The 11604-nt window shown below is 40.7% G+C and overlaps 1 protein-coding gene across 1 annotated transcript; it reads right to left on the bottom strand.

Moving 5' to 3' along the window:
- On the bottom strand, positions 1 to 11592 carry fbln5 (fibulin 5). Its single transcript, XM_026152658.1, has 11 exons — positions 11147 to 11592; positions 10892 to 10946; positions 10625 to 10673; positions 10152 to 10430; positions 4867 to 4989; positions 4142 to 4258; positions 3923 to 4039; positions 3409 to 3531; positions 3063 to 3189; positions 2746 to 2941; positions 1 to 741 (listed from the first exon to the last, which is right to left on the bottom strand). Exons 1-11 carry the CDS (start codon positions 11188 to 11190, stop codon positions 580 to 582), a joined length of 1392 nt encoding a protein of 463 aa, XP_026008443.1. The 5' UTR covers positions 11191 to 11592; the 3' UTR covers positions 1 to 579.
- Between the last annotated feature and the right edge of the window lie 12 nt (positions 11593 to 11604).

Here is an 11604-nt window from a genome sequence, read left to right as displayed (position 1 = left end):
TTTGTGTGGTGAAGAAGTTTATTGGTCAAAAAGAAACTGTGATCAATAATTCAATTAATGACTTGTTGTTACATCATTTTAAATACTGCCTCTGTAAAATGCACATTTACACTTCTGCTTCGGATAACTGGCTCTCCTCTTGTCAGCTAAGATCAGATGCCACTTGAGAGGAAATGACAACATAAAACTCACAGCTTATGTGAAGGGATGAAGGTTCACAGACAAATGGACGAGCTCGTGTGTATATACACCGATTCTCCGTGATGTTGCTGTTGTCAGGTCGTCCTCTGAAATTGTACACCATAAATATCCCTGCATGTCTGTGTGTGCGTGGGTTTGTGTGTTGAAAGTCAATATCGTAGTCGTAAAAGCTCAGTGTCTATTAAACAAGGGTGGAGATTCCAGCACGGGAAAGTCTTCCCGTCAGCTGTTCTCAGCGGAGTCCTGTTGTGTCTCTACCGAAGGTGACATAATGAGGGGGGAAGGGGGGCAACAAGCAAACTATTACATCAGCTGCAGGTGAAAACAGCTGCTTCATGCTTGACTTTCTTTTGTGGCAATGAAGTTCATTTGGGACCCTCAAAACGGATGCTCTGATACAAATATTGTCAGACGGATGATGGAGCTGCCTCTGAAGTTGATGACATTGTTGACCGTGACCATCTCCAGGTCCAGCACCACCTTCTTCGGCCCCTTGATTGGCCGCGATAAGACGAGCGTGGCGCTCACATTACTGGTTTGCTTTAAGAGAAAGAGGACAGAGACAAAAGGGGAATGTGAGGAATGAATTACAGGAAACACTACTGCACACAGCGGAAGAAACACGTGGCTCAGTGCCTGGTTATACAACTTCCAGTAAATAAAACAAGAGCACACTTGTTTAGAAAGCCAACTTAGCAGTTTCTGATCAAACTCAGCTTCTCAGATACATTACACCATCTGCTGGGTGCACTCTGCATTGTCAGGTTCTTACAACTCATTAAACCTGTGGTACACACATATATATATTTATAATTTATTCAAAATAAACGGTATTCCGTAGCCAATCTTATCTAAACACCTGATATTTCTTTGAAGTGTATCTAGAATTTGATCATAATCACAGCTACAAAAAAAAAGATCTAACCCTAACTTTAGCCCAGGATCAAAACTACCATCTTTTTCTTTCCGTCTCTGAGCACAAACTCGAGTCCTTATTTTAAAACGTCAAATCAGTCCTGTGCAAACTGTAAATAAAAACAGAATGCAATGATTCGAGAATCTCATAAACCCACATTTTACTCATAAAACTACATAGAAACCATGTCAAATGCTTAAACTGAGAAAATGTATCACTTATGAGCTCATTTTAAATTTGATGACACCAACACATCTCAGAAAAGGACAGTGCTATGTTTACCACTGTGTAGCAGCCCCCCTTCTTTTATCAACAGTCTGTAAACATCTGGGAACCGAGAAGACCAGCTGTTGGACTTTTGAGAGGAATGTTGTCCCATTCTTGTCTCATGGAGGATGTTGGACTGCTCAGAAGTCCTCGTATTTTTGGTTTCACGATACTCTAGTGTTTTCAGCCAGTAAGTCACATGTACTTTTTTACAGATTGGTCAACCTCTGTCCATTTACTTCTGGGTATAAAAAGAACATCAGCTGACTTGTTCCTAATTAACCTCATTAGTCGCGAATTGTTCCTCGAGCTGTTTCTTTTTAGCACCACTTCCTTTTACAGCCTTTTGTTACCCCCATTCCAACTTTTTGAGACATGTTACTGCCACCACAGTCAAAATGAACTCTTTTTTTTTTTTTCGAAATAGCAAAAGGTCTAAATTTAAAATGTCATGTTTTCAATGTTCTATTATGACTAAAATATGGGCTTATTGGATTTTCAGATCATTGCATTCTGTTTTAATTTACATTTTACGCAATGTCCCAATTTTGGGAGAGAATATGGTTTGTATTAGAATGAAGATCAAAAACTTTGTGTAATTATTTGTTGTATTTTCGGTTACATGTCACTCCGTGCTGTGGGTGAACAAATCCCGATCATCTCACTGTGTAATGATACGAGGAAGTGCTGATACTATTCACTTAGATAAGTGCCAATACTAGATGGAAATAATAAAGCATTACAAGGAAAGGTGCTCCAGGTGGTCTTACTTAAATCTCAGATCAAACGCCTATTTTGTTACATTATATCATATTACTGAATCAATAAGATGGATTACATTAAATGTATCTTTTAGACAAAAGTTTTTGTAATGCACTTACATAATTCTTTCAGTTGTTTTCAGTATTTCATTATGAATAAATTTGTGTTCATTCATCTTTTTAGATAAATGTCAAGCATTGCATTACTTAACCTTTAAGATAAATGCAATACAATAAAAAGGAGATTTTCTTGCGTCGCATGGTATCTTCTTTGCAGTGATTCTAATATGTTTTTCTCACTATTAAGCTGGTGAATTATCATCATCTAGGACAAGTCCAAGACTGATTTTGGAAACATCTTTGGTAACTAAACAGTCACAGCTGTGGAGTTTCTGGACTGCATTCTTTAACAACCAAACACTACTGTCATTTCCTTTCCTGCCTAGTTCTGCAGTTTCCTTGAATTTCCCCATCTATAGAGTTTGAGTTTCTGTAGGAGTGGGGGCCCACTTTCATTTATTGTGTTACTTTGCATTAATATAGTGCACTAAAGTCTTCCATCTGCCATATCTTCTGTTGATGGGTCTCTGAAAAACGTACCCTCATGTAAAACTCTCGCCCATCGTTGCCCGACTTTATCTGGAAGATGTAGAAGGCGCCGGGATAGCGCGTGGTGGCCTGCATCTGGAAGATATCTGCAGGCACACTGCGCCCCGACGACATGTCCATGTGTCGGTACAAAATGGTGAAGGGCTTATCCCTGCAGGCAGGGTTCTCAGCTGAACACATACACTGACTGCCAAGGAGGAGACACGGTCACTTTAAGCTTTAGAGGATATTTTAAACAAATAAGCAGTGAAACAGTTTAGAATTTGGTGTTAAAAGGCGTCTAGAGAAAGCGAAGAAGTAAGACTCACTTGTCACTAACTTCGATGTAAGGAAGGTTGCACTGTAAAGGATTCAGGCATGTATAGCTTCCCTGGAAATTGAAACACACTTGTGCTGTTGTACAGGTGTTGTTACCAGTGTCACATTCATTGACATCTTTAAGAATCAAACACACAACAATCAAAGTCAGTTTAAACATAATCATCACGAGAGAAGAAGAAGAAGCTTCAACAATGTTGATATTAAAGAAAAATAGATGCATGTGTCCTGAGTCAAGAGAAGTATTTAACTGATAACAATAATAACTTTATCACATAAACTAATGCATTCAGTTAGGAAATGATGTATCTGTGTGAGAGTTCCTCATCTTCTTACCCTCACAGCTCCTGCCGTCCTCATATATATAATATCCAGGTGGACAGATGCAGGAGTAAGAACCGGGGATGTTGACACATCTGTACTGACACAGAAACTCAGAGAAACTGCACTCATCCAAGTCTGCACGAAGCAAGAAACAGAATTAACACCTATCAGAAAAGGACATCAGCACCAACAGTGTTCAGTGTTCAAGCTCAACCAAGCCCGCCTCAATATGTCTGAGTGAAGTCTGCATGTTTTGCACGGTGTCAGTCATGCAGCTTGCTCTTTCTAAACTGTGTCGACCTAGCCTGTGATAAACTGGAACTAGTCTCATACAGCACACCTGCTCTCTGTGATCCTGCTGCCAAAGCAAACATTTTTATTCTGTTCAATTCACCTCTGTCATACGACTTTTTGCTCCTTTTTACAAAAATGCATCTCAGTTTCTGGTTCTTTACCGACTCAATTATTCACACTGCTTCAAAGATAGATTAATATTGATATATCAAAAGAATAAAATCTTCCTCACCGATGCAAGTAGTACCATCAGATGCCAGCTCAAATCCTTCGTCACAGTTGCACATGTAGGACCCGTAGGTATTCAAGCAGCCATGACTACAAGGTTCATCTGCACACTCATCCACATCTGGAACAACAGAAGCTGGAAGCTGACAACACTGGTACACGATATACAGGTGTTTCTTTTCCTGTTGTAAAGCCGTGGCCCGGTGCTTGTGAATGTGTTTACCTTGACAGGTCCGGCTGTCTGGATTGAGGATGAAGCCAGGATTACAGGAACAAGAATATGAGCCGGGCACGTTGGCACACAGCTGCTGGCAGTAACCATAGCGACATTCATCAATATCTGGTACCAAAAAAGAAAAAAAAAGAAGAAAATTTAAGTAGAAGGTAGTCACTGACCATAATATATATTGTGCTGTAGGCAAGTTTACTGTAAGTAAATATACGATTAGTGTTTTGATTTGAACAGACTCTGCTGAGCTGCATTGCACCACAAAGCATGAGGAGGGCGCTGTTCTTCTTTTCTAAATGAGGACAAGTACATGCAGGGACTTTTCTGCATTATCCGACAGTGATCATAAAAATTGACATGACATCTGATCTATGCTTTTTACAGTGTTAGTACTAAGATATAATAGATTGCTGGTTTTGCATGTCCAAGACTACATTTGCATTTATTAGTGCTTGAAGAAGAAAATCAAAGCTTTTCCATCACTTGGTAATTCCAGAAAATATTGAATTAAAATGCTCAGTGCTTGTTTTCCTAGCTTCCCTTCATTTGATAATTTGCACAAAGTAATGGCAAAATTGAGCGATGGCTGAACAATAATAAACTGACTCTGAGTTCACTTTGTAGAGTATTTGCAGTGATGCAATGTGAATCCCATTGGGTAAAGTGTATTGTTAATATATGCTAATGTTTAAAGAAGTTTCAGGGAAAAACTGGCTCACCCTGACACTGTCCACCAAGGAGCCAGTAACCTTCAGTGCAGGAGCATGTGTAGCCACCTGCTGTGTTGATACAGACCTGGGTGGGGTTACAGTGGTGAGAGTTTGTCTCGCATTCATCAATGTCTGCAATTAAAAAAAAGGAAAAAAAAAGAGGAGAAAAAATTAACAAAATTCAACAAAATTAAAAAGGACGCTCAAAGAGGCAGAAGCGACATAAAACAAAAAAAAGTTCAGCACATTAACACAAAAAACATGTTTTTCTGTTACATTTGGCAGCCAGCCCTTCAAATCTACACAAAAGTAACACCCAGAGAGACACTTTCAAAGTTTATTGAGAGTTAGGAGAAGAGTATCACGTATCATCTAAAGTATTTCATAAAGTGAGGCATGGATATTTTTAAAATGACATCAAAGTAAACAGATGAGATAAAAGCACACTGATAATACTGATTTCCATGTGGGAGTTATGCTTTTTGCACTTCTCGGACGTCAGTAGATTTGATTCCAAACATTTAGGTTTAGCCTTCACCTCACCTTTTATTGACTAACTCCAATGCAGGATTTGATGCTCATGTGCCTTGCTCGAAAGCACATCAGCTAGGGAACTTTTTCCTGCTGGCTTGAAGATTGCACCAGCAATCTTCTGTTTGAAAATCAGTTTATCCAACACTCAGAGTTTCATCGCCCTGTGCTTAAAAAAAACCCCAAACTCTTAACCAAACAGTTATCATTTCAGCGCTTATGATCGTTTCTACACAGATTTGCAGATTTCTCAGATTACAATCTGAATTCCATCAACGCCCCTGGAGCAGCTCACACACTAAATCATAATGCCCTTATGAGGATACGACAAATCGCAAATTCCAACTTCTGTTTATGGTTCTCAGACAATGAAGTCACCGATCTCTAGAAAACCGGTGGGGGGAAGTGGGTGGGAGCCTGGTTTTTTGTTTGAACAGGCAGCTATGATAAGCGATAACGTCTGTCTTTGGGACCGTTGCCCTTTATGCCAGCTGGGACCACTGGCCCTTCACGAGGGTGGAGGAGACCCGGTGCATTAGGCCACCGGCCAAAAGCTACACAGCCACGGCACCTGCTTACAGTTTCCAGTGAAAATCTCCCTGAATGCCCCTCATCTGCACCCCATGTGTAGACCTTACTGCAGATCTCCAACATATACACACACAAGCCGCAGGAGCGTTTCAGTTCACCTCCTTATATAGGCTGTTTTATGAGCTGCCCACGAGTTTTTGGAGTTGCTGACAGCCCTGATCAGCTTCAGAGAAGACATGACAGGGTCAGATGTAGATGCAAAAAAAACAAAAAACTCCTGTGCAGAAAGATCTTGACCACATATGGCTGCACAAACTGATTCAAAATAACAGTAAGTGACACAAAACCAGCTTGCTTTTCTTTATCAAGATTCCAATGAAAATATTATAAAGGATAAGAGTTTATAGCTTCACTACCAGAAAAATGCTCTGTTAAAAGATGAGCTGTTGTGCATTTTTGAGTTGACCCACTGGTTTCGAAAGTGCATAAGGCTGGATACTTTTCTCCAGGCACAACGGAGCATGTAAATCCCTGGACTCCAGTAAAAACCTGAAAATCCCTAAAACTGAGTTATGAGCTGTAATGAATATTACAGTCTCTAGTGGGATGAAAAGCACAGCATCTGAACGTTAATGGTTTCTTTTTTTTTTTACTTGGTAGAGAATAAAAAGTGTGCTTAAGCAGTGACAGTTTTGTACAGATTTTCAGCAGGTGTCATTTTTATAATGTTAATTTGATCTATCCTCATCTATCCTAATTATTGTGTGTTTGTCTAGAAAGTAAACTGTAAGCACTTTTATTATGGTCCATTTATTAGAGATAGTGTGGTTAAATAGAGTGAAAGCTCAACCGTATTCAACACCTTCAGGATGAAGCGTATCATTTCTATTGTTCCCCCAGACTGGTTCCATTTGAAACACTGACATACCATTAACTCAGAAACAAAACCACAATTGTTGCAGGTTCAGACGGGAAGTCGCAGTCTGTGTATTTTCTGCCCCACAGCAGCATCAATCAGCAACTAATTACATCACTGCACACACAGTGTGCCAGCCTTCAGGGGTGTGCTGAGTCGCTGCCTCCACAGAGGCATGCCTGTTCTCTTGCCCTGGCCTGGGCACAAATTTGGCAGCATATGACCTCATTTTTGGCACTCACATAGTGTAGTTTACCCAAACAATGTTGCGAGCTGATTCCCTCACAGACCTTCTCCCCTACAAAGAGGGGAAAAAAGTCCATATTTGTCCATGAGCGAACTTCTAGAGCTCTCTTTGGAGGGGGAAAACTGTACCACATATGTACATTTTCCTCCTCCCAGCACAGTCATGGCTAATTTATCCAAAATGACAGGAAAACACCCCAAATGGACCTTAAGGAACCCATTTTTTAACAGCTTGTCCCTGCTAGACCCGCCAAGGAAAGTTTGTGAAGTGTTTATCTAACAGCTGGGAACTCTTGAAGTTGTGAAATTGAAACAGCTCAATTAAAAAAGATGACATTTATTCGCTTTGAAACGTTAAATGGGCCTCTGGGTCGGTGGGGTGACAGCAGACAGGCTGCGGCACAAAACACTAAAAAACATCTGTCCCTGTGATGCGATGGATTCATGTATTTCTCTGGATTTTAACCACACTGAATTCCTATTCTTTATCTTTTCCCACTGATGTTACCTCGTTCATAGCTTGACTCTAATATCTGATAAACAGCAGCAGGTGGCAGATGTCAAGACTGTATTCTGCAAAACATTCAAATTTTTCAGCCACTGCTGAAATCCAGTTAAGAGCCTCAAGACCAGAAACAGCTGCAGCCGCGGATAGACACCTTCCACCCTTATATCTCCTGCAAGCAGTGAGACAGTATAAAAATGAGCTTTGGCAGAGATGGGTTGCAAAGCAACTTGCAGATGTGCAGTAACTTCACGCCCTATGATGAAATTTGCCAGGTGATTTCTGATCAGCTAATCCACAGGGATCCTGGTTGAAATTTGACTTCATAACTTGCCTGAAGTAACTTTAAAGATGCATTAGAGTGGCAGCAAAGGGAAAAGCTGCGATTGTGTTAAGAAAAATACTCCAGAAAATCAAATATGACATTCTTATGTCAGTTAGGGGGTTAGAATCCTCTTAAAGGGTAAGGTAATTAACAAGAGAGGTTACAAGATGACCACACATTTTAATGGAAATTTATGAATAATTACGTCTTCAGTCCCCAAATAGAGTTGTTGAATTTCAGTGTTTTTCTTTGTTTGTTTGTGCGTTTGTTTTTAATAGAAAGGCTGGGATCTAAACCCTGCTTGTGGTTACATTCCCTCACTGTGATGAATGGGTGCAAATGTTGACCCACCGTGAACAATCAAACAAGCGCTTTGTCAGACTGATTTAAGCAAACGACTGAAAACAATAAGCAACTTTGAACTTTCGGGGACTTCTGATGAACACGAACAAAAGACTTGGCTCGAACAATGTTTACTTCATTTTTGAAATTGGCTTGAACGGAAGAATTGTGAAGTTTTCAGCAGAATTTTTTATGAGTCAGTCTCGTATGACTGAACCGAAGCTACGGGAGTTCTCCTGAGCCCAGAGTTAATACTTTCTGCATGCGCAAATATGCAAGCATCCAAGTGACATCAATTTCTAATGGATGCTAATTTTGTCATCAGAGGTTTTACATGATGATTTGCGCAGACAACCACATACCCTATGATTATCAGGATTTAACCCATTAGCAATTACCAGATCATTTCTAAATAGAGTAGTGACTGCACTGGCTTCCTCCAAATGGACAAAAAAGGTTGTATAATAAGAAAAACTGTAAGTATAATCCTGGCTTCAAGCAGGTGACCAGCCCCGTATAGAACAACTGGGGAATGAAATCAGACTGAAAAACCTGCAGTACAATGTTGAGTTACAATACTTTGCAAAAGTCTTGAGCTGGCTCTCACTCCCTTATATTTTGCTTCCAACGGGCCAGACTTTCTTGCCTTTTTTTAAGGGTTCTTGAGCAACAGTTCTCCATCTTTCAGAAGGTCATTGTCTGCTTTTTCACATGAACATTTTCAGAGGAATGTTTTTTGTGTTTGTTTGTTAGGCAACATGGACCTGTGTAATTATGTAAACAATTATTCAAACATAAAAAAGGCACCTAACTCAAGGGATAAACCAGTGTTTTGTCTACAGATCATAGACAACTGAGCAGGCACTTTGTTAACAGCAGCCTGTCTCACAAAAACACATAATTTGTTCAAACTTCTTTAGTTGAATTCTAGAAATTCCAAAGATAAGGCAGTTTGACAGACATAAAGAAGCACTTTTGCACTATTAACTACTAGCAGCTATTAGTTGAAAACTTGTCACACCTCAGCATGGTGTGCAGTCTTTCCTTTAAAGAAGGGAAGCAGGGAGAAAAGATGGAGGCATGTCAAATTACATAGGAACGGGACTGAAAATCAATGGGAACAGGTCTTATGGAGTGATGAATCCAATTCCCCCCCTAAAACTGACAACAATTTGAGGGAAAAATTTGAGGGAGTTGAGGAGAAAGGTACAACAGTAACCTGTGAGCCATCTGTAAAACACGGTGGAGGCTCTGTCATGGTTCGGGGCTTTGTTTCAACCAGTGGTGTTGGAGATCTCATCAAAGTTGATGGAATTATGAAAACTGAAAAGCACCATCAGAATTAAATCCAACATGAAATGCCATCTGGAAAGCTTCTGGTTGACAATAAATTCATTTTTCAGCATGACAATGATCCCAAACACACTGCCAATGCAGGAAAGGCATATCTGGACAGACGAACACACAATACTATCAGTCATAAATTGGCCTCCCTAGAGTCCAGACCTCAAAGTTACTGAAGCAGTGTGGGATCATCTGGACTGAGAACAGAACAAAAGGCAGCCAACATCCAAAGAAGAGCTTTGAATGTCCTTCAAGAAGCCTGGAGAACTATTCCTGAAGAGTACTTACAGAAATAACAAGAAATCTGGCCTAAGAGACTTCACACTGTGTAAAGAATAAAGGTTTTCATTTTAAATATTGACTTTCAAGCTTATTCAAATTGTACAAACTGTATTTGTGCCTTTATTTCTGTTTTAATAAATTATTGCAATTATTTCTCATTTGCTTCTCAAAATATAAAGAAATCAGGGGTAGCTCAAAAACACATTACTATATTCTACTTGTGGTAGTAAATATCTTAGACCAGTGAGAACAAACTGCAGAATCCTACTAACCGTTACAGGTGCCATCCTCTGCAAGAGTATATCCCAGGATACATTGCGCAGTGCTGATCACTCTTGGGTAGCTGGGCTCCACAGATCTTGGGGGAGATGGGAGGAAAGAGTTTGGAAATCCAGCTGAAGGGTCCGGGTAAACCGGCTCAGGCACTATGGGATCCGGTCTGTAAGGCTGGTTGTACAAGTTCCTTGGGATGCATAGGTAACCTCCGTTCTGGTTCACACAGCGCATGTCTCCTCGGCAAGCATCTGGCATGGTACGGCACTCATCCACATCTGGAATACAGAGCCGTGCACTGATAAGGACATTCTTGCATCCGGAGCATGTGTGAATCTGTGCTACAACCCATCCCGGTGCTTTGGGATTTGATTTTCTTGCGCACACTGTGTTTGAATTCCAGACACGTCTCTTTGTTCTATAAATGTAACTTTTCAATGCAAAAAAAAAAAACAGAAGTGATGCCACTCACCTATACACTGTCTTGTTCTGGGTTCATATGCGAAACCTTCTGTGCAGGTCTGAAGAGAAGTGATCAAAATGCGGTTTGAGCATGTTTTTTAACGCATTCATTTGCTGAGATGTCAAACTAGTATGAGAAGAATATATGTTATAATGCATAAATATATTAGCTTGCATCAAAGACGCATTTGCATCTTTATTTGGCTTTGGTAAGTTTCAGAGCAACTTTTTAGTTAAGTGATCACAGCCTTAGACTAAATGGATGAAGGTGTCTTACCTGTCCGCGCCCAGGCTGGACACAAAGCAGAATAAATACCAGAGCTGTCAGCATCCTGCAAAGAGGAAATTTTACGTTTTTAGGCCCTTCTCGGAAGGAGTTCGCAGAAGAAAACAGGAACTTGATACAGGCATTTGTCACATATTCATTCAAACATGCAACGTAAGTTTAAAAAAAAGAAAAGAAAAGAAAAAAGAAAAAAAAGTCCGTTACGCAAAAGATGCCTGCGGAGAAAATAAAGTGGAGACTACTGACCTTGAAGGAGAGCAAAACCTGAAGCCACGTCCCTCTAAATGCATGGTTTACGACTCCAACTGAGTTCTCTCAAAGGAAAGATTTGAAACGACCCGTAAATTTGAATCCCCTCGCCACTACTCAGCAGGACTCTCACCACCACCCCCAACTATGCGCCTTTACGCGAAAGCCGACACCAGGTTTTCATTAACCGCTGCCTGGTCGAGCTGAAGCTCCAGTACATTGACCAAGTGTTGGAAGAATGCTTTTTCAAAATGGACTGTTCTGCTTCTTCCCCGCTCTGTCGGCGCTACAGATTATTTAGCAATGCAAATTAACGGGCCCCCTCCGAGCACTTTCCCAACAGCTGGATTCAATCAGGAGAGCCAGCCCCCTCCAGTCAGAGCGCACGGAGACGGCGGCCCCACAGCGGCGCGCTCACTCCGACAAGCGGCTTCTCCTGGGCGGTTAGGAGGCAG

This window comes from Astatotilapia calliptera, chromosome 19, assembly GCF_900246225.1.
Source record: "Astatotilapia calliptera chromosome 19, fAstCal1.2, whole genome shotgun sequence".
Classification (NCBI taxonomy): domain Eukaryota; kingdom Metazoa; phylum Chordata; class Actinopteri; order Cichliformes; family Cichlidae; genus Astatotilapia; species Astatotilapia calliptera.
Note: the sequence above shows the minus strand (reverse complement) of the source record. Positions and strands in the feature narration are given on the sequence as shown.

Excerpts from the sequence above, each read along its gene's own strand:
- fbln5 (XM_026152658.1), bottom strand. The coding sequence starts at position 11,190 with ATGCATTTAGAGGGACGTGGCTTCAGGTTTTGCTCTCCTTCAAG. Across the intron at positions 2,942-3,062 it reads TACATCGAAGTTAGTGACAA|TCAGTGTATGTGTTCAGCTG; the intron begins GTGAGTCTTACT and ends CCTCCTTGGCAG. Across the intron at positions 742-2,745 it reads GGCGAGAGTTTTACATGAGG|CAAACCAGTAATGTGAGCGC; the intron begins GTACGTTTTTCA and ends TTTCTCTTAAAG.